This window comes from Phyllostomus hastatus, unplaced genomic scaffold (genome assembly GCF_019186645.2).
Source record: "Phyllostomus hastatus isolate PE091 unplaced genomic scaffold, TTU_PhHast_1.1 phas_scaffold_1674, whole genome shotgun sequence".
In the NCBI taxonomy this organism is placed as follows: Eukaryota; Metazoa; Chordata; class Mammalia; order Chiroptera; family Phyllostomidae; genus Phyllostomus; species Phyllostomus hastatus.
Genome location: NW_025334011.1, coordinates 18417009 through 18440375, shown reverse-complemented (window position 1 = coordinate 18440375; position 23367 = coordinate 18417009). Strand labels below are relative to the sequence as shown.

At 36.9% G+C, this 23367-nt stretch overlaps 1 protein-coding gene across 1 annotated transcript in view; it reads right to left on the bottom strand.

Moving 5' to 3' along the window:
- Positions 1-23367, bottom strand: part of NEBL (nebulette) — a 339975-nt gene that overhangs the window by 146005 nt on the left and 170603 nt on the right. Inside the window, exon 4 of the mRNA XM_045857680.1 lies at positions 13582-13689. Within this exon, the coding sequence (XP_045713636.1) occupies positions 13582-13689 (108 nt within the window). The remainder of the gene's footprint in view (positions 1-13581; positions 13690-23367) is intronic.

The following is a 23367-nucleotide window of genomic DNA, read 5'->3' as shown; positions in this document are numbered from 1 at the left end:
GGAGCCCAGCACACAAAGGAACATTTGAATGGGTCATCCTATTCATGGGTGATAAAGCTCTGTTCTCAGTGTTAAGAAATGTGGGACTTCTACTTTTGGTCTTCACACATCACTATCTGACCTCCAAAATGTCATTTCAGAATAAATTAACTTCTGCACCAACAAAAGGGAGCTCATGTCTGTGACATTTGCTCTAGGCACAAGGGTTCTAGGTACAACAGATAAGAAATGACCCCAAAATTGTGCCGTGGAAGGAAAATCTCGCATCGTGAAATCAGAAAAAACCTGGACTCCAGCCCCACTCTGTTCCTCACTGGCTGTGTGTATTCAGGCAATTGCCTCATCCTCACTCAATATGCTTCATCTGTGACAGGAGGATACCGACAACTACTTCTAGGGACTGGTGAGAAAAGCAAATGAATAACAAATGTGAAAGACTGTGCCCAGCATGGAGTGAGCCCTTCATGAACGACTGTTCCCACTCCCGCCTCCATCCAGACCACAGGTGCCAACTAGGGACGAAGAGCAGTGACAGTGACAGTGACGCAGTCAGTGGCTGGCATGCTCATGCCAGGTCCCAAGTGGCTGAGTGGGGATAAGCCCTGCAGACTGCCTGTGCTCTAAAGGACCAAGAAACCAAGGAAGTTTTCTCCAACATCTACACATTGTTTCCATATATGGAAAATTAATTTTCAAGTTATCGTTTCATCATTTCACTAAGAAAATCTGTGTTTTCAAAATGCAGTGGCCCTTGTGTTCTGGAGAACAAGTCAGAGGTGAGCTATAAACACGGAGGCCTTCAAAGGTTTCCCAAATGCTCCATTTCTTAAGCTGGTGGCAGGTACGTGGATGTACACCTTGTTATTATTCTTTAAACTGTACATGAGTTCCTACAGACTGTTTATATATGTGATATGTTTCATAATTTAAGATGGGGGTAGTCTTCATGTTGGGAGACTAAAATCAGGGATCCTGAGTGTGGAAATCCCATGGGCATTTGGTAAGTACAGGCAGGGGTCTGGCACAAATAACACCCCTTTTTCACTAAAAAAAATTTTTTTACAAAGTCATATGCATGTAATTCTGTAACATAACACTATCACACTCAAGCACAACATATGACATTTTAAGTGAAATGTTCAAATTAAAACTAGAAATTATTACACCCATATTATTACCCTACCAGCCACACTCAAACTGGCCTTACTTCTGCCAGACCCTGTGCAATACATTAATATTTTGTCCACTTGAACTGATACATTTTTGAGCCATTAATGATATTTTAGAAGATTTACAGTTGAGTACATAGAAGGCCTTTTTGAACACCCCTTGAAAGTCTGTTTCTGAATAACTGCAAATATCAACAATGCCAAAAATGTGACTCAAAGACTCATGTGTCCAAAATGAAAGGTAAACTACATTAGAGGGCAGAAGACCTCGGTTCTGGCCCCAGTTCTTCCACCAGCAGTGCAGTGGAGCTGCAAGCCAACTCCCACAGCATTCAGAGAACAGATTTCAGGTCAGGGGGCACTGGGTCTAACACGCTCACCCAGGATAACTGCAAACTACAGGCTATTTTGGGAAGACAGGCTGAAAGCTGCCAAATGGTTCCTGCTCCCCTCTCCTCATGCCTTCTTCTCAGGACATTTTTTTTAGCCCCAGTTTTTTTGGTGTGCTTATGGCAACAAGTTATAAAAAGCTAATAATTCAATTATCATTTCAAGATATTGTAATAATCACAGCAATAACTGAAGGAGCCATCTACCAAAGTAAACACAGCACTGGTCGGTTCAAAAGCACCACGGTTGTGTCATGCTCTGCCATTTACAATCACAGTCACGGACATTTGTACTGAGAAATTGCACACCCACACACATACCCACACACACACACACACACACTCTCGAGGTGTCAGGAGACAAACAAGTAATAACGTTTACTCGGAAGCAGATGGAAGGACTGTCTCATAAACTGACTGAGCACGTGCTTCACACATAAGCAAGGTAAGGGGCCCCCAGGAAAGTTTGATGAACTTACCCAGAAGCCAGCAACCAGAAAAATCTAACAAACTACTAATTATTTTCAGGTTATCTGTGGGTTTTATGCTTTAGAGTTTAGTGTCATTGCTTTTGATTTTTCAATTTATTTCATTTAAGGGAAAGCGTCATAATCTTTGTAGAATTTAGAACCTTCAAAGGTTATCAACACACGCCAGAAGCAGAAACAGTAATAGAGGCTGAATGCAATGTAAATAATTTTAGCCATCTGTTCTGCCTCTTGCTAGATATTTCACAATTTTTCGACCAATAACATAAAGCCTGTGATCAGAATGCAATGTGCTAGTCAGTTTACTCTAAATAACCCAGTGGTATGGTTTACTCCATCATATAAATTACATTAATTTTATTAGTACAAAAATTGGTTTGCCTCCTTAAATAAATAAAATCAATAATCATCTACCCTTCATAGTACTTAGTAATTTAACATGTCAAATGCCTTATCTGGCAAAACATAAATGTGAAATAAAATTATGAATGTGTTTAAAATAAATGCCTCTGAGTGGACTGGAGCAACTTTTGGAGAAAATAAGGGAAATAAATGGTTAACTGCCAGCACACTCACTCACGCTGGAGGACACAAAAAGGTTCCCAGCAGTTGTTAAATTCATTTAGAGAAACTCACTTTATTTTTCCAGCAGAGCTCTCACCAGCTAATCTGTATTACAACCTGCAGGAGTCTTAATACTCTCAGCAGGATCTAGATTCGGGCCACACTGATTCGGCTATTTAATCTTGCAAGAGAACAATATTTGGCAGGAAAAGACCCCACAGCACTGAGTGGGCGTCCCGAGGTTCATTGTCAGCACAGGCTGGGCCAAGATCGCCCAAGGTGGAAACCGAACTGCACTGAGCAATGTTTATCACTTCCTTTTGGGGGCTCTCGCTCAGACACGCCTGCACACTCTATGTGTGCATGGGGAACACGGTCATTGCATGTGCATATATGGCTCTTGCAGATACGAGTATGGTTTTTTAAAGCAAAATGTTTTCTCCATATTTTGGACCACATTATGACAAAGAATTTAATTCAAAAATATTATTGCAGAGGTTGGGGAAAGAGGTAAGAGAAATGACAATAGCTTTATTTTTGAAACCTTTAAACTTCTTACATACTGAAGCCAAAATAGAACATATGTATAAAATATTAAATATACACAGAAATTTATATTGATCTTTTTAACTATCCTGAAATTAATAAGTTTGATGATCAATACTCTTCAATAAATGAACATTTTTTACAGTTTATATATAATACTATGGTTTTGTTCATTTCAATGATTTTTTTGGAAACCCATACTGACAGGTAGGGAATACATGAGGAGACAGGCAAACTTAAAAACAAAATTGATAACACCAATTTACAAAAGAACAGTATGAATCATCACTCAAAAAAACTTATCAGTGGAATTCTTCAAACACTATTTTCAAATAGCCATAGTAGGGATTTGATTCCTTTACCTCTCAAATGTGGTTAATTATCTTTCTGATATTAACATGTTTCCTCCATCGGGCACTTACCACTCTGTGCCCCAGTGACCTGCTCGCCTGTTAGAGGATAAACCGCAAGCTCCATGAGGTCAGGGGTCATATGTATTTTATTCCTCCTCATATCCCACTCCATCCACCTCCAACAAAGTGCCTGGCACATGGTAAACACTGAAAAATGTTTAAGTCCAACAGCTGTTTTGAAAAATAGTTTCTTTAAAGAATTTTTTTGGATTTATAGATTCCAAAAATACACACATTTGAAAATGTGATACAACTCTTTCAACAATCTTGCCTCCATCAACATTTCAGTAATAATGTCTCTCTCAGCACTCGAACTAGTAGCTATTAGGTGTTCCCAACCTTATTCCCTTCCTTCCTTCCTTATCTTGCTCATTTCAACACCATCCTCTCCCTCACAGACCCCTTTAGGTTGTACTGAGGCTCTCTTCCACAAACACCTCTCCCAGACATTTCATGCGTTCCAGTGTCAGCATAAAACCCGTGCACAAAGTGGCTCCTCATTTTTTTGCAACCCACAGGGCCTGGTGCAATGTAATGTCCACAGCAAATGTGTTTGAACAAATACCTATGCATATTTAAAGCAACTATGAAGGCCACTTTTACTTTGACCTTATTCTTTATAGTCAAAGCACCGTATTCTGAAGGATTCAAACAAGAGCAAGAAATGTCACTTGTCTTCAGAGGCCTCATAATAACTACATAACAAAAGTAAATATTTAAATCACTTTGGGGAGATCAATTCTATCAAAAATAACAAGTTTTGGGAAGAACAGAATGATTTTAAAGGTTTTTTCCTTTTATTTTTTTCTAAATCTATACTCTTTTCCATAGTTTGCTAAAAACAAACAAATTCTGACACCTGTGTAATTTTAAGACTGCAATGATACAAAAGCTTAATTCAAACAAATCAAAGGTTGACTTTCTTATAATTAATTAGGGTAAAAAATCAGAAATATGAGCAAACAAAGAAAATGATCATACCTTCTTGCTTCTTGTCCTTGGAACCAGCTCCAGAGGTACTTACTTCACAAAAACACTAGGCCCTTCAAACAGAAATTTAGAGATAGGCTTTTACAAGCAGCATTACATATAATTTTGTGCAGGGGAGCAAAAGGCTACAAAAGCAGCCCTGGCAATGTAAAAGAAAAGCTATAGTAGAAAATACAAGCAAGAAATTTTAAAAAGCAACATCCATAACATAGTTCTTCTAGGAAAATGAAAAGCAAACTAGAGAACATATCTGCATACACTTTAAGAAAATTCTTGCTTCTAACCTTAAATCATGCAATAGTCTTTAATTATATAAACTTGGCTTGTGTTACCAATGGGTTTTAATCAAACCTCTGTATGTCCCCCTTGATTCATGACCTCCCAATAAGTAGCAATGACATTTGACTACTTCACTTATTAAATTTTAAAAAAACCAGGTCTTAAACTTACCTCCAAATGGCCATTGCAATTATAATTATGTGGCATAATTATAAGTGATAGTCACATTTGGAGACTTTACAAATATATAGGCAATATTTCTGGTTTTTCTTTAACATTCAGTAGGTACTCTCCATAGGTATGTCCCAAAATGTATACTAAAATATGGAAGAAAAGTCAGATACTTTTTAAGTTTTAAATCTGTATAATGCACAGATATTGAGACTTTAAAAAAAAAAAGATAGTATTTATTAGACTCCCCCTGTGGCATAGCAATGTTTCTTTTCCATCGTCACACTTCCTCCCTCCTTTTTCCTCACACGTGCCCAGGCCAAACTGCCAGCCCAGGACACAAGTGAGCTACACGGCTCCACAGAGACCTGGAAAACTTAAAAACATAATTACTACTACCTAATTTATCTTTGTTTCTGTGAATGACTATCGCTCAAAAACCACAAATAAAAAAGGGCTTGAAAGGACCAATAAAGGTCATTGGAAATAGGACTTAAAAGGAATTTTGTTTCTTAGTTCAGATTGTTGAGTTTGAAAGCAGAAAAAATTCCAAACTGATTGTAAAAGTTTTCCTGGAATGGCAACAGATGGTGTTATCACCCTTCACTAAATGAACTGGCTGATGAAAGTAGCTTACAGTTACAAAACATCTGCTACTCACCTCCAGATTATCCTGTGATATATGCAGACCATTTCTCCTTTAGTCCTGTTATGAACTGAATTGTGTTCCCCCCACCCCAAATTCAAATTTTGAAGCCCTAACTCCCCTATGACTATATTTTGAGATAGAGCCTTTAAGAAATAGAGGTTAAATGAGGTCATCAGGGTAAGGCCCTGATCCTATTCCATTAGTGTCCTTACAAGAAGAGAAAGAGACACCAGAGATCTCCTTCTCTGATGCACATGCACCAAGGAAAGGCCACGTGAGGACACAGCAAGGAAGAGCGCTCTCCCAAGAAACCACCCTTCTTGACTTGATCTGGCATTTCCAGCCTCCAGAACTGTAAGGAAATAAATGCAGTTGTTTAAGCCACACGGCCTGTGGCATTTTGTTATGGCAGCCAGCAGACACTAATGCAAGCCATTTTTCTCAGGTCCTTAGATGCCAAAGTGAATTCCCTGGCTCTGACATTTTAAAACAGGGCCAATTCTTGCATTTCTAATATAATGAATTTTTTAGATGCCACATTTAGAAAGCAATTGGTCCTGCTTTACTGAGAGAATACTGCTACAATCTTTTATGAAACTATAGAAATATTTAAGTGAAAACAGGAGAAAGTGAAAAATAGGTGTTTATCAAGCAGCACAAATGACAACTTCAAAGCAATTTTAAAACAAAGAGAAGTTTCAAGAAAAAGGATGTGCAAAAACAGTCAATATTTTAAATATTATTGCCTCATTCATTTACTTAACCCACATTTACTGAGTACCTGCTATGTGTCAAGCATTATTATAGGTTTGAGTAATTCTGTGTTAAAGGGATTGATTAATTCCTTACTGTACTGTGCCTTTATCCTATGAAAATTTTTATTGGCCTAGACTTGGATGGAAAGACAGACTTTCCTGAAAAAGAAAGAAAAATAACTTGAGGAAATAAAAAATAACACCCTTAAAAAATTCAGTCATTTACTGAACAAATATTTATTAGGTAACTACTTTATGCTAGAAAATGATGGAAAGAGGAAAAGATCTAGGAGTTTTAAGGAAGAAAATTGATGTGATATCTACATAGATCTTAGTAGATGTTTGATTTAAATAAATTTAGAAAGATTAAAACTCCTTGTAATAATCACCATTTTAAGGTGAAATTCACACAATGTGAGGGAGATTCACTCCTCAAATACTGATACAGGTGTGTTTATCAGGACGGTCTTGAATAAGTCCCAGAGCCGGCAGCCTTGCTTGGGCAGAGGGTGAAGCCATGAGGAAAAGATTTGCTGAAACAAGAAGTCAATTCATTTGTTTATCAATTTTAGCTCTGTGCTAGGCCATGGGGCTACAGAGAAAAAGACACAGTCCAAATCTTCATCGAGTTGGGTCTAGGAGAAAAAAGCTCATAATGCAGCTATAGAACCAGGCTGCCAGGCTGGGGAGGGGAAGAACAAGGCCAGGAAAGAGGAGGCAGCCTCTGAGCTGAGCGTGGACACGGAGAGGGTGCAGATGGCCTTCTAGGCAGAAGTTTGAAGTGAACAGGGCTCAGGTCCAAGACAAGCACCCAGGCTGTAGACCTTGATTGGATTAAACCAGAGACAGCCTCACACTCCATGTTAATGGTTTTGCATTTTATCCCAAAGGCAATGGGGAGACATTGAGATTTTAAGGAAGACAGTGACATGATTAGAAGTGTGTTTTAGGAACCTGGCAAGAAACCACAAGAAGAACAGTTTGGGAGGGAGAAGAGGCAGTACTAATGACAGGTGAGAACACTCAAGAGACATTCCCACAACCCAAGGAAGGGATAGAGAAAGCCTAAATTAAGGACATGACAAGAAAGGTACAAACTGCCATGATATGCATTCTTGGATATAGAAAAAATAAATTGAAAAAGACATGAATAATCTTCATCTTCATGAATTTAGAGAGGTAAAACACATACCACGTGACACATTTAAACCAAAGTGTGGAGTGTGGTGTGTGAAATGAGTAGCACAGATAATAGCGCCATCATTTGGAGCACTGCCGAGAGGCCTCTGCAGCACGGCTCTGAGTGTGTGTCTGGGATGGGGGTGAGGATGTCATTCACAGAGCATAAGATTGTTCCAAACAAGAGGAATGACTCACGTGAAAGCCCAGCACAGAGCAAGTCAGCCAGGCCTGAAACAAATGACAGGATAGTGTTGAAGGGCAGTGAGAGCCGAGGTGAAAAATAATTTGGGAGCAGATTGTGGAGAATCCTCCAAGTCAGAATTAAAGGCTTAGCGTAGACTTTATCCTCCTCAAAGTTAAGGTTCAAGGAAAAACTTTTAGTGGGTCATAATTAGGGTTTTGATGAAAAAGAAATTTTGGAAAGAGTCACACGGTGACAGTGTTTAAGATACAATGGAAGGAGCAGAAAGGGGCTGGAAGGCGATAAGCCCAATTAGGAGGCTTCTGCAACAACTCGGGCGATAAGGGCCTGAGCACCGTGGGACTGAAAGGAGCAGAGTGGGGGAAAGGGACTGCACAAAAGGCGGATCGTCAGAAATCATTTTCTGGATCCTTAGACCTTGTTTTCAAAAAGAAGCCTTACGTGTTAATTCTTTTATTAGGGGTGTCCTTCCCAAGCCTCCCCTTCAGACAATGCCATTCTATAACCACAACCCTTGTACTTGCCATGCACAAGTAATTACTGGTCTGGGATGTGTTTGTTTCTTTAAGTGACTGTGGCTAAAAAATTGAGGATAAAAAGAAGAGATCAACCTTTGAAGTTCTGCCCTAGGTGGAAAAATAAAGCAAAACCAGGTGTTAGGAAAACCACAGATTTGGAAATGAGAAAGGACTACAAGGTAATTTTCCGTACACTTTTCTCATGAAAGTATACGTATTCCTTATAGAAATGCTTTCCCTGAGAAGAGGTTGTTCAGAAGCTCTAATTAGACTGGATATGTCAAAGTGTTTTGAAATGAATAAAGCATTCATACATGTGTTAGGTATTAGAAGGAAAATGCATGTTATTGCCCTATCACTTTCTCTGACCTAAAATAATGCTGACCCACTATTATACTTGAGAAAGCATCAGAGTCACTGGTTGAGATAAGTTGGAGATAAAGTATGGCCCATTAAAGCAACATATAAATTCAGTTTGTGAAAGTAATAGATTTCAAGAGCTTAAATTTAAACCATTGACCTCATAACCAATCATCAATGTTAATCAACGCAGTTCTCAGTTATAACAAAAATACTATTCCATTCTCCTTCCAAACTACTTAATGTACTAGATTTTACTACTCAAAATTAGAAGAGTTCATATACATTTTTCATTAATTATAAAACTATTATGCTTTTTTATATAAAGGGTCAAAAATGACAAAATTTTTTTTTAATTTCAACATTAAATGACTTTCTAACCTTTCCCTTTCTCGCCTTAAAACAGAACCTTTTATATGTTTGCTGAATATTAAAAGAAAGAAAAATCCTATGTCAGTTGTTCGGATTCATACAAGACCTAATTGCTTCATACACTCTAATTCTGCCACCAGTTTATAATTAGCATGCATTTCTCATGCATGAGTTGACCCAATTACATAACAAATTTTGCCTTTGGGGATTGCTCTTGACTGCTTGTCTTCTGTCCACCATACAACTCAATTTCACACCGTCAGCATCCTGAACACGACCACAGTCAGTCTCTGTCAAAATGATTTATTGAAATTACAAACAGAGATCAGATCCCTAGATAGCCACCCCACCTTCATGCTCACCCTGCCTTACACACAACCTATCTTTGAATCAAATCTTTTAATAGTCCACAGACACTGTTATTCAATTATTAGGCCATGTTTTCCTCCAATAATCTAATGTTTTTTAAGTTAATTCACAAAGTCTCAGAGAACTAAATCAACAGTATCCACTTGAGCTTATTAATGGGCATATAATTTATTTTGCATTCTAAGAAGTCAGTGAAAAATTATGTAGCCACATCAAAAAACTAAAAATAATTACATTTCAATATCAAATTAAATAGACACTTTTTTCCTATAATGCTTTTTAAAAACACGTCAATCTTAGTTTTGTTTTTGTTTTTTGAGGTACAGTAAGTAAGCATTTCTTGTGAATGGGTATGCAAAATTGAAAGTGGTAGTAAAAAGGGTATTAGGGAAACAGGAGAGATAACCAGAATTATAAATACTGACAGGGGAAGGGAAAGAACATAAAACAGGTTAAAACACTATTGTCTATGTTGCCGGTGATTAAGAAAAGGGGTTCCAAAGACTCCCACGGATGCTAACACACACCAGTGCACACTCACACAGACACACACAATGTTTTCTTCTGTGAGTTGAGGACAGGAACGAATCTCGACAAATCACATATGGTACACTTACTATTCCAGTCAGTTTGTAAAATATAAGCTTTGTCATCTAGGTTTTTTTCTTTTCCCTTTCATAAATTATTTCTGTGCCACCTGAAATAAATTTTAAAATAAACATCTAAATTTTATCTATAGCACAAAGATTGTAAAAGTCTCTCAGAGCTGGACTTTATCATTTCATTTCACAATTTATCCACAGACTGTCGCAGCTAATTGAAAATGCAGTTTATATTAATGTGTAAGCAGGCAGAATGAAATCCATCAATATCCTCCTCTAGGCTGGGTGAGTCCCCCAGGTGTCTGTGTGGATTCTGCCCGGCTCTCCTGCTGCTGGTTCCCTGAATGAACTACTTATAAACATGAAGGTGGTAATCACCTGAATTAGAAAAAGCTTTCACAATTACCCACACAAGCTAGAGCTATAAGGACGACAGGAAAAAAAAGTTTTTAAAAATGTCCAAAGACACAGGAATTCCTCCATTCATGTTTGTACATTGTCCTTTAAGATAATTTTTTATAATACCACTAAGTAAAGAAAATGTGGAGATGCGCTAGGATATTTCTGTCATTTGTGAATTCATGCCCCAGAATTGGACTAGGAGGTGGAAGGGGGAGGAGGCAATAAGACATCCTCTGGAATTTCATGGAAAAAAAAATATTTATTTGGCAATCAGTTCCGTTTCTTTCCAACCACTCAGCACATTCTGTAATCTGGCCTCTTATTCTTTCTGCAGCTCTACCAAGTGAGTAACAGAGCAGAAGAATTTTAAATTACAGCATTTAATAAATCTCCCAGGCTCAATATGTTGTCATTATAGACCCCAAAAGAAGGAAGTCAAGGCTAAACCCACCCTCCCTCTTTCATTACACACAATTTCAAATTTACAGCTGTATTTTATCCACACCTCACAAACATATGGAGACTGAGTGGGCAGTTCCAAAGGACTTCAAATCCCGGACAAATGATTATGAGAGTGGGAGAAAAAAAAAACTGACACAGACACAAGCAATCAAAACTGCCCATTCATCCATAACGTATTAACCAAAACACGTAAGAGTTGTCATTAAATCCCCTGTCTTATGTCTTTATATTTTCTTCAGTCCAAAAGGGATTAGAGGAAGCTTAGAAAGATCCAGACAACATTTAAAGTTAAATAAAGTAAAAACAAGTAAGAAGGTGAAGCAATCGGAAAAATAAAGATTGTGAAGACCCTGGCTTAATTGACCCACTACGTCATCCTGTGTTAACCGTGCAGCTCAGATCTCACATCCTTCAGTCTCCAGGAGGAGCATCCCAGCATCTCCTGCAGCAAATCTGGTGTCTGTCCAGTCTGGACATTTTCTCACCTTCTGCATCTCAAAACAGACACAGTCCAGGCCACTGTCAAAAGTATCTGTCTGGATTTGCCCAATATATTTCAGTGTTTGGGTTTATCTGAAAGTAATGTGGAAAACTGAACTAGCCAAAGTACCAAGTTTCAGATTAACCCAGGTTTCTTATAGAAAAAAGATCCTTGGATAATATGGAAAACCCCATGAGGTCACGGAAAAGTTCATAAAGTTGCGGCCTTATAAAGCAATAATAAATTCACTAGACCCCAGAATACATAACAGCTTCCTTTCTTCAAGAGTAAATTCCTAACAGTAACATTAGGAAATCTATATGTTTACTACTATCCAAATATGAATATGCCTCATCGTGCTGAAAGTACTACTTGCAAGACTGCTATGGTTGCTAATATCAAGATAATCACAAAGAAAATACTAAGAAACCTAAATTATTTGCTGTAAAAAGTCAGCATTGTCTAAATTATAGGTTGAATCTAAATGGTATTTCATATACTGTTATGTATATAATAAATGTAGATTTATACGTACCTATGTTATATGGGTTTTTTGCATAATGAAGAATAGATCAGCAAACAGCCTCTGGTATTGAATAAAATGTATATTCCTGCTAATGATAAAGGTTGGTGAAATGATCAGTTCTTTTCTTATTAAATATGAATATTGAGTTAATTTGAATATAAATTAAAAGGCTTACCTTTGAATCCACTGCAATCCTTATGTTAGCTGTCACGTGGATGTCTTTAGCAGAAATTGTTTAGCTCTTTTTGAAATAAATTTCTGTGATAGTTGAAGATTTATAGCTTTGTTTTGTGAAGCACTGTTTTTATTTAAAAAAAAAAAAACTTCCCCAACAATAATGCAAAGAAAAGAAACACTACCAAATGTAACTGCCACTGGAATAAACAAGTATCTTTTATTTGCATTTTTAAAAGCAAAAATAGGTTTCTGATTTAAGGAAAGAATGAAGAGAAAGAGAGATGAGGGGAGTAACCTTCAGTACTCATAGCTGGAGCATTGTTGAGACAGGGTAGAAAAACTAAAGGACAAACAGCATGAACCCTTAAAATTCAACCATTTCACTTCAAAGGAAAAAAATCCTTACTAAGATAAAATACTCATTTAAAGAGCAAACAATGGCTAAACATTACGGAATATGAAAAAAAATGGTATTTACTCTGCCTCCTCTCACTCCCTAAATGTTCTTTAAACATCATTCTGTTTCTGAACTTTTGACAAATAAAATTCTTTCTCAAATTATATACTATCACTCTATCGGCAAATTGTTACTCTAAATATGATGATGGCCAAATATCAGTGAGTTTCAAACCATTGGCTAATTAAACACTTTCCAGAAATTAAGGCTACATCACTTATAACATTTAGATATACAGAGTTTAGTGATTATACAGTGACACACAAAGTAAATTTTTCATGAAAAATGGATATTTGCATACACTTTTATATCATGTACACAGTGGTTGATTTTCATTCATATTTCCTCTTGAATATATAAATATACATTTTAACAAACTTTATATAGTACTTCAGAAGAAATTTTACCACTGACATAAATTACAAAATGTAAAAACTGCTGTTTATCCACCTTTAGTATTGAATTAACACTTTTCAGTATCTAATATGCTTTGAACTTGTTAGTCTCAATTTTCTTTTTCAAAAAAATATATTACTGAATAAGACACAGCTTTCAAATTCAAAACAACTTCGTATGTAAATGTTTGTTTTAAAAATTAAATTTAATTCTTCATCTCTACAAAGATCTGAAGTACAAAATTTTATATACACATAATTAGCAAATATGAAACTTCTCAAGATACTTGACCTTATATGTGTACGTGTTGCATGTTTACCCATGGGGGGGGGGAAACCTGTCGGGTTTTTTAAACTTAACTATGAAAGTCCTTTTTTGGAAGAATTCAAAGCTGAGAACCATTCAAAATGGAGTAAGATGTTAAATTACAATAGCTTCTTTTATGTTAGAGAAATATAGTCACTGCTATTGAAGTGTTAGGCTCTAGATAACTGTTGAAATCAAAGAAGTAATTTCACAGGTGAACTTGGCATATTTTATGAGTACACTGAGTACTGCTTACATACCAAAGCAACAAAAACACCTTCAAGTCACCCAATCTCACTTTCTCACCCAGAAACACAAGTTAGGGCCATCACATCACTGAACAAACAGCCACCTACATTACTGATTTGTTCCTGAGTCCTCTTCAGCCTCTGTAGTTCAGGCGTGTCGGTAACGATGCTGAAGCCCCTCCCTTTGCTTTCTTCAAAATCTCTTTTGTACTTGACCTAACAGTAGGGGGTGGGGGAGGGGGATAAAAGAAAAAAAGAGAAGTAAACAGAGGAATCACAAATCCATAAAAAGCTGCTAAAAATGGAAGCAGTGCCTCCAGAAACAGCTCTATCAGCAAGCAGCAAAGTGAGAGGCAGGGGCTAAGCGAGAGACTGCCTGGTTTACATCCCAGCAACTCCTCTGACTGTGTGATCTCAGGCAAGTTACTTAACCACTCTGTGCCTCATGGGTCTCATCCATAAAATGGCAGCAATAACAATATTTAAATAGTGCTATTTACTACATCCTAAGGATAGGATCAAATCTACTAATACTCATACCTAGCCAATAGCAAGCAAGCAAATGCACCATAATAGTTATTATTATCAATAGTTATACTGCTCCTATGCCTATTTTGTCAGTGACAAAGCATCATTTTGCGCCTCGACTGCACTAAGAGGGAAAAAGACGTACAAAATCATCAACGGCTACCCCTGCCCTTACAAAGTTTTCATTCTACTTCATAAAGCAAAGCATGTGGATATGATTATACACTGCTATATTGCTAAATGTCAAGTATGTAAATGCTTATGAAAGTATTCATAACACAGACCACATCTAGAGATTGAAAGGCTTCAAGCACATGCCCTTAGCACACTGTGTGCTGAGGTACCTAAGATTTTTTTCCAGTGTTTAAATATACTTCTTTTCTAATTACAACCCAGTGAAGCTGACTTTTACAGTTTTCTCAGGGGACCAGAATAGCTAATGCTTAATCTTACTAGAGCCCCATCTCCTATTATTAGCATAATGATAATAACTGTCACACCAGTTAAATATTCTGCTTGTTAATGACTGAGATGCTTATATCACCCTGACTATTCTTATTTCTTTAAGAGCCTAAATACTAAGAAATATGAAAATGCATTTTTGATAACCCATTTTACATTCATAATTATCATTTTCAAATTAAATTTTATATTAATAATTAACATTAGGGTAGTTAGTAAAAAATATGATTCTGTAAGTATAACTTTCAGCATAAATTTTAAGTCTCCTCAGTTGAGCATGAATGACTGTTTTTGTATTTATATTTAAATATTCAATTCTCTCAAGCACTACTGTCCTTGAGACTACTAAAAAATTTCCCTTTGCCAGAAAAACTTGATAGAAAATAATCCCAGATGACAACAAATAGACAAATGTAGATATTCTCATTACTTTAAACTTTAAAATATATAATTTTCTCTCTATATTTTTATTTAAGGTATAAAAGTACTGAAACCCTTACTTTATTTTCCTAAATAAAAGGCCTCTACCACATTATTTTTCTTCCACAATAAATGCTGAATGAAATTAACCCTCAATCTCCCAGCATGTGTGAGAGGTACATACACATGCCAGTGGATTCTTGGCCTTTTATGCCTAACTAAGCAGGGAAGCCATTCAGCTTAGCCTGAAGTTAGTACTAGAGCACAGAACAGTAAAATAATAAAAGTAAGAAAGATGACAAGGTTATAATAGCAATAGGCATGAAAAGGTAAGAAGAAAAAATCTATAAGCCAAATCCTAACATCACTAATGCCAGATTCAGAGAAAGCATAATCAAGTATGCTTTTTGTGATTAGTTTGGGTTTTTTAATGGTAATTTCCAAAGAAAGAACTGAAAAGAAAAGCTATTAAATCCCAGAATCATAGGTTTTAAGTTGATAACCATTTAACAGCCCTTTCCACATTCGCAAGACATAAAATTCAGGATTTGAGCTTGCCTCATACGTACCGAAGAGGATACAATCAAAATCATAAATGGTTTGCAGACTTTTAGAAGATGTGTAATCGTTTTTAATGGTGTGATCCACAACCAAGCTCCATGTAGACCCAGCAACAACTCAAGCACTAACTCACCCAATCTTTACTGCACACAAGGAGGGGGCCTCGTAGACATTAGTCAGTAGTTATCTTTTCCATACTCCCACCCACCTAAATCCTAGCTCTCTACTAGGTCTAGAACACATGGAACATGGTGACAAAGTCAAATCTTACTCATCTGTGTAATCCCAAAACCTAGCATAGCACCTGGCCTATGGGAGTTGGTTAATAAATGATTAAGAAAGGGAAGAAGTGAGGGAGAAGGGGAGGGAGAAAGAAGAGGGGTGGAAGCAGAGAGAGAATATGGCCAGTTCCAGATATAAGAGAGGAATCTCATATTCAGGGACTGAAAAATGGAGCCATTTGGCTGCAGCACCTGGTGAAAGGGAAGACCCAGGAAATCAAGCTAAGAAACACAGATTTAGACCAGATTTGAAAAGAAATTGCTGGCCATAGTTCCCACCTTAGTCCATTCAGGCTGCTATAATAAAAATGCCATAGACTAAATGGCTTGCACAGAACAGAAATTTCTCTCATAGTTCTGGAGGCTGGGAAGTTCAAGACCAAGGCACTGACAGATTTGGTGTCTGATGAAAGCCTACTTCCTGATAAACAGACCACTGTAACCTCAAGCAGTGGAAGGGGTAAGAGAGCTCACCATGGTCTCCTATTTAAAAGGGCACTAATCCTATTGCTGAGGTCTCTACTCTCATGACATAATTACCTGCCAAAAGCACCCCCTCCTAATACCATCACATTGGGAAATAGTTCTCATAAAAATTTGGGGGGACACAAACATTCAGCCCACAACAGGTGTTTTTACATATAAGCATTCAACATTAACTCAACATGTATTCATTAAGGCTCATATAAACTCCTGTTTCCTCAGTAAAAATGCCTTTTCTTCCCTTATGTTTCAGGATTGGACACAAAATGATCACCTCTGGTGTCTTGTCTACTCTACCATTAAAAAGTACTTCGTGCTGATCCCACAAATAATAATGGTGGTATTCTCAGAACTGCATTCTCTGGAATCTCCTCCTCCAATGTTCATCTATTCAATCCTTTGTTTATAAAAACAATATTTATTGAGTACCTACTATGTGTCAAGTACTATTCCATGTGTGGGAACAATGCAGCAAAGAAGAGTTAATAATCTGACCCCTCATGGAGCTTGCATTACAGTGAGGAAAACAGAAAAGACACAAGACCTATGTAAGTTGAATAAGTGGTATGTTAGTGGTAAGCCTAAGAGAAAAATAAGGCTAGAAAGGAAGTGAGAAGGGTCAGGAATACTGCCCTTTTAGACAGGGTGGTCAGGGAAGGCCCCAGTGGAAAGGTGACATTTCAGTAAGACCTGAAGGAGGTGAGGGCTGTGGCAGAACAGCAATGTGGCAGACTTCTGGTTTTCCATGCTCTTTCTGGCCACTATATTAATCAACTGGAGTGAGCAGGGCAGAAGGAGGAGACCAATCAGGAGCATTCCCCAGTTGATCATTATTAGAGAATCATCAAGGACCAAAGAAGACCGACAGAGTCCTTGCGCCCAGCTTCAGCCTCAGCTCCCCAGCCAAGTGAGCTCACAATCTTGTCAGAACAGGTCAAGAAGAACACGGAAGGGAGTGCAGAAGCAAGATGCCACTGTGAGTTCAGAAAGAGAACGTGCTCTACCTGGGAAGTAATGCAATCTTTGTTTCTTGTGGGCTTATCCCTTCAAAAATGAAGAAAGGTACATTGAAAATGCATTCTTAATGTAAATGTAAAGAACATACACAATGGGCTATAGGATTTGCCATGTTCTTCTTCAGAAGTAACATAAAAATGTATTTCAAATACCAAATGCTACCAAATACTGACATGTTTTTACATGTTTTTACATGTTTACATGTTTTACATACACATGCATGTATCTGTATATGAACACACACACATAAACATTTATCTTCCCGTACTACAGATTAGAACCCCAAATCATGAGTCAAAAGACCTGAATTTAAACCTTAATTCTGTTATGTGATCTTGGTTTGTTCAATTTCACTAACACTCCTGATTACCAGCAATACAATAAGAAAAGCAAAGCAAAGCAATATACTACCAAATGTTTGGAGGGCTAACATAAAGGACATGTGAAAACATGAAGCAAGGACACACCCTTACTAGGGCATTAGCAAATATTGGTTTCCACCTTCCTGACAAATTTAAAAAGTGACCTTTGTTGCTTAAATATGATCATCTTTGCCAATGTGTGCTTGCTCGGTGATATTTTTTGTGTTTAGAGTCATCAGCAAGTAACACTCAGAAGTTCACACTGCAGGGGAAGCTAGAAACCAGGGTGGTTCTAGCCCAGCATAAGAAAAAGACTCACACTGATGGAAAGGGAAGACTTTTAAAACACACAATGGTGAGCGGAGCTGCACACTCAATTACCTGCTAATTCTGAGATATGTTCTCTCCCCCAAATGCTGCAAGTACCATAGTTATTACTATTATAACAATATAAACAAATGTAGAAAATGAAAACGACTAAAGAAAAAGACTATTCTTAATCAGAAAGCCATTGTTATTATTTTTTCATTTATTTTTATTGTATTTTTTTCCATTATCGTTTATTCCCCTTATACCCGTCTCCCCTCTGCAATTACAAAAAAGCCAACAGAACCCAAGACTGGTAAACTGTTGAACAACAGACTGAAAGGAGAATAAATAAAATTCAACAATGAGGCCAAGATGGATCAGTGGCTCCAGCCCCAACTATGCTCCTCTTGACCATGAGCATGTGGAGACATAGACCAATATGTTCATAATAATGCTTTTGTAGCATCAAAAAAACTGGAAGCAACTTAGACATTACATCCACCGGAGAATGAACAAATTATCGTCTCTTCATACAATGGAATATTATTCAGGAATAAAAATAAATGAACTACAGATGCATGGGTCCATATGAATGAATCTCAGAAACATTTTGTTGAAGGGAAAAAAGCAAGGGCTACATAGATATGTGGTAAATAAATAGGGAAAAGGACTTGATAAGCATGACATCTAGAGAAGTGGTAAGATCTGCTCATTGATACCTGTTCATGAAAAGAGGCTTCACTATTCCCAATGACATTCAAGTTCTTAAGTTGGAAAGTAGGTACACATGTGATCCTTTTAATATCATACTATAAAACCTTCATGTACACTCCATATAGTCTTTTCTACTGACCAAATATTTTACAATCATTTTCAAATAAAGTATGGGCAGAGTTTTAAAACCCCAGATGAGGAAGCTAAAGCACCCAGAGGTTAAACCAAGACCATGAGCATAGATAAAGAAGATGAGAACCGGAATTCAGGTCATATTTTCAGCCAGCTAAAAGCAAGACTTGGGTTTTCCATAAATGGCAAATGAGCAAGCCCGTGGCATCCCTGTGCAGAAAGTTGAATCAGCCAATCTAAGTTTCTTCATTTTAATGAAGCTGTTTGACTATATTGGCAAACACTGAACTGAAGCAAAAAGGCAGGAAAAATAGGAATCGGGAGAGGGTAGAAAGGGTGTTGCAGGAGATCCCATACATGGAACAGTCCAATGTGGTAGCAGTGGGAGGGGAACCTTGGCCGATCACCATACACCAGATGGCTAAGAAGAATCCAGGACCACAGAGTCAACAAATAAAGAATATCATTTAGCTGTAAAGCAGCTTACCTTATCAGGATATGTGTAAAGGAGACCTAAAATCTACAGACACATTTACTACTGATTCATGTTATTCTCCCCTTTATTTCACACAGTCTCCACCTGCTACCATGAAATCAATGACCAATTTTATTATCTTGATGGATACTTTACATTTCTTCAAGGAAAGATTATGAGGGTCATATTATTTTTAAACTACATGCAAAATTCTTAGTTTGATCTGCGGAACTTAGTGCTCAATTACATAGTTCAGTAGATTTTGAAGTACTGGGCCATATGCTTCTTTCTATCTCACTGCATTTTGCTTGGTGCTTAGCATGTATTAAAAGCTTCATAACTATTTCATGATTGATTACCATCTAGTTTTGTATTTTTAATATCTAAAATGCAGAAAATTGGCTAATCTTGCAATGCTAAATGGGAATTAAACAACTACAAAGGAAAATCTTATTAAGGGCTCTTTTGTAAGGTGAAGTTAATTTTAACAAATGTTAAGTCAAATAAGCTCAAACAGCAAATTTGCTTTTTTTATCAATTAATGTCATAATTTGTAAATTTATGGTTAATTAAATGAAATTAAAATTTTAATTACCTTTTTAAACATAATTAAAAAGCATTAAAATAATTTTCATAGATTTCTAAGCCTTAAATTAGCCTTTCACTGCATTTGCAGCGGTACTTACTGATATGTACAGACTTGTCAGTTTTCTATGTTATATTCACAATCCAACTTTATCAGATTTGGAATCCCTTTACTTTTAACCGAATTGTTTTCAGTTAAAAAACTGTAAAGTCTCAGTTGTATTTGAAACAAATACTCTGAATGCATAATAAGGTGTATCTTAATTAATTTCTCAAGAAGCTAAGATAATTAAAAATGATCCCTAAGACACTGGCACGTAGCTTAGGGGTTAACAGCTCAGGCTCAGAATTTGACAAGCAATGTCTTGGGCTCTGGCTCCATCTCTTATTAGCTGTGTGACCTCAGGCAAGTTACTTAACCTCTCTGAGCCTCAGTTTACTCATATACAAAATGAGCATAATTGTAGTGCCATACTAATAGTACTTTTGTGAGGATTAAGTGAGATGATAACAATGATGCCTGACGTCTACTGATGGTCGACTACATCCCAGACACTGCACTGAGGGTGTCCAGAGAATCCATCCGACCACATGAGCCAGCACTCCGCCTGCTGCATTTGAGAGCTCCTTCAGTCTTTTAGGGATTGAAATAGAACATAAATTTAAAAATTAAATAAAAAATAAAATATGTTTTACCTATATTATCTTCAGATAAATCCTAGCAGGTGTACATTTTAATGGCCATTTCATTGATGAAGGAAAAGATTTTGAGGAGGTTACAGAGCTAGTAGGGGACAGAAGTCTCTCTCTGGCCTCTCCCCAGATATTATCTTTCAATTCATCTGACAATGGAAAACATTGCCAAAATGAAAAATATTCAACTGAACACAAACAAGATATAAACAATGTCCTATAAACAAAAAGGAAAGTGAAATCACTGAATATTTCTAAGTAGAGGATTCCAGAAGATCTACATAACTTAAAATTGTAACTAATTCATTTTCTGTAATGGATACTGTGATGTCACAGAAGGTACAAAAATTATCACCCAAAGAAAAGCTTAACACAGCCCACACTTTTCACTCAAAATGTGTTCCTGGGTATTTCTTAAGGAACAAAACTATTGTTTAAATTTTCATTTAGTAAGGATCAGGCCAGAAGGCAGAATACCATTGCTAGAAATGTAATATTGGTGGGAAAAGTGATTCACAGCAAACATCTTACATAAAATAAAAAAATTGGAGCCTAAAATATATATACATGTTGCATATTTTCACTGAGAATTTCATAATAGAAAAAATGTAACTAATCCACTAAATTCCTCCAAAAGTTATAAATTACTCTGCAGAGTAAATTAAGTATTTGGTGATGATAATTAACTTGTTCAGGAAAGTAAAGTGTCATCCAATGAACTATTCAGGTACTGCAGAGGCAAAAAATTAATATTGCAATGCCAGATGCAGTTCTGAAGAGTGATGGACTAATGGAGCCTGTCTGTTGCCACTTGATGTTGCCATGTTACTTTTTAAATAACATTTAATAATTCAGAGGATTTATGAATTTTGATTTCTAGACATGTGTTCCTCAGCTATTAATCCTTTAGAGAAAGTCAACCTCATCCCATTACATGATTATAATTTTAAAATATAAATCTCTAATTCACACACAGAATGGAATATGCTGAAATTATTTTGAACCAGAAGATATCGTGCAAAATTAAATTAAGGAGAAGATAATAAATTACAACAGGGAACATTCCTGTGTGCCTAGCCTGAATTATAAAGTATTAAGAAATGGGTAATTGCTAGTTAGGAAAGAAAAAATTAGGGAATTAGTAATTTATTAAAAAAGAAAGCTACATCCAAACTTCAGTAAAGAGAAGAAATAAGGATAAAAACAAGAATTCAGCAAATGTAAACAGAGCTGAACTAACACAAAACAGTCATGAAAGTGAAAATAACCCGTCCTTCATCTCAGAGTCACAGCTGAAGAAGGTGACAGATGATTCCTCCCTGTTCTTACATTCGCCTGCTCCCTAACAGATTGATAATGTCATTAAAATTGGTCCTAATAACCCTCCTACACCTCAATGATGTTATCCATCAGGCAACGCCAACTGTTTTTCTATAAGAAAACAGTTCTTCCACTCCTGCAAAACTGAAAAAGGAAAAAGAAAAACTGTTACAGAAAAAAAATGCAAACGAAGAGTAAATCTAAATGCACTATACTTTATGTGCACACGCTGACACCGGATTAGCTACCATGGTAGGCAGCTCCCACCACACAGAAAAACTGATGGATCTCAGCAAGGCATTTAATTAAAAAAATTTTAAGATCAAATCCTTAATACAAAATTTATTTAAAACATTAATCTCCCAGATATGTCAACAGGTTATTAACATATTGTTGTTACAACTAGAAACTTAGTACTAATTCAGGTCTTACACAGGAAAGAAACTATTAGCAATAAATATATTGGAAGTGCTGAAGAATGAAGTGGAGAATTATGGACTCTCAGGCTTCTTAGTTAACAGCGAGAGCTTCACATGATTACAGGTGTGAGTGTTCAGAAACTCGGGCTTGCTGTCTGCCTGCTATGTAATAGCAGCTATCATTTATTAAAGACCTACGAAGTGTATGACATTACATGAGGCATTTGACAGGCTAACTTGCTTAATCTTCAAACCACTCTGCAAAAGAGGTATTGATTTTACCATTTTTTACATATGAGAAATGTAGTTTCTCTATAGTAATCCTATTCTTTGGCCCACCCAAAACATCCTTCTTCCTAGTCATAGTCCCATGCCTCACCCCCTCCATTTAGGTTTACCCAGGAGGCATCATTTTCCTACATAACCCACTTCCTTAACCACCACTGATTGGCCACAAAGGTAGACAGTCATCTGGCTTTAGCTAGTCCAAATCAAGATGTTTTGGGGATTTGGGAGTGGAGGCCCAATGTGTAGAGTGAGTCTCTCCCTCTGGTAACTGAAACTCTGTGATTTACAACTTGGGAACTCTGGACAGCCAGGTGGACCACTACCAGAATACAGACAGGCAGAGAGAGTCTTGCCCAGGTGGCCTTTGAGTCCTGATTCCCAAGGTTCCTGAAATTGAAACAAGCATATTCCCACCTTGGAACCCTAGGGTACTGTGTACCCTGATACCCTCAAAAAACTATCACCTTGTTCGAAAATGAGGGTTGGGTTCTCTATCCCTTGCGGCCAGAAACCCTAATTAATACAGTAAGTTGGGGTTTCTTGGTTAAGACACAAGCCTAGCATCACTTTCTGGTGAGCAGCAGAGTCAGGATTCAAACCCAGATCTGTCATGAAAGCTTTTGTTCCCTTCTACCCTGTCACATTGTCAGATGGTAATTTAAACATTTCATAAACTTCATCAAAGACTTTCACTTAGAACAAAATGTAATTTGAATAAAAATATACAATTATTTCTTTTTAAAGCCTAGATTTTAAACAACAATGTAAAGAAGTTCTGAAATAACATTTAAATTGTCTTACATGTTACATACATTAGCAAGTGTTAGATCTTTAAGGTTCCACAC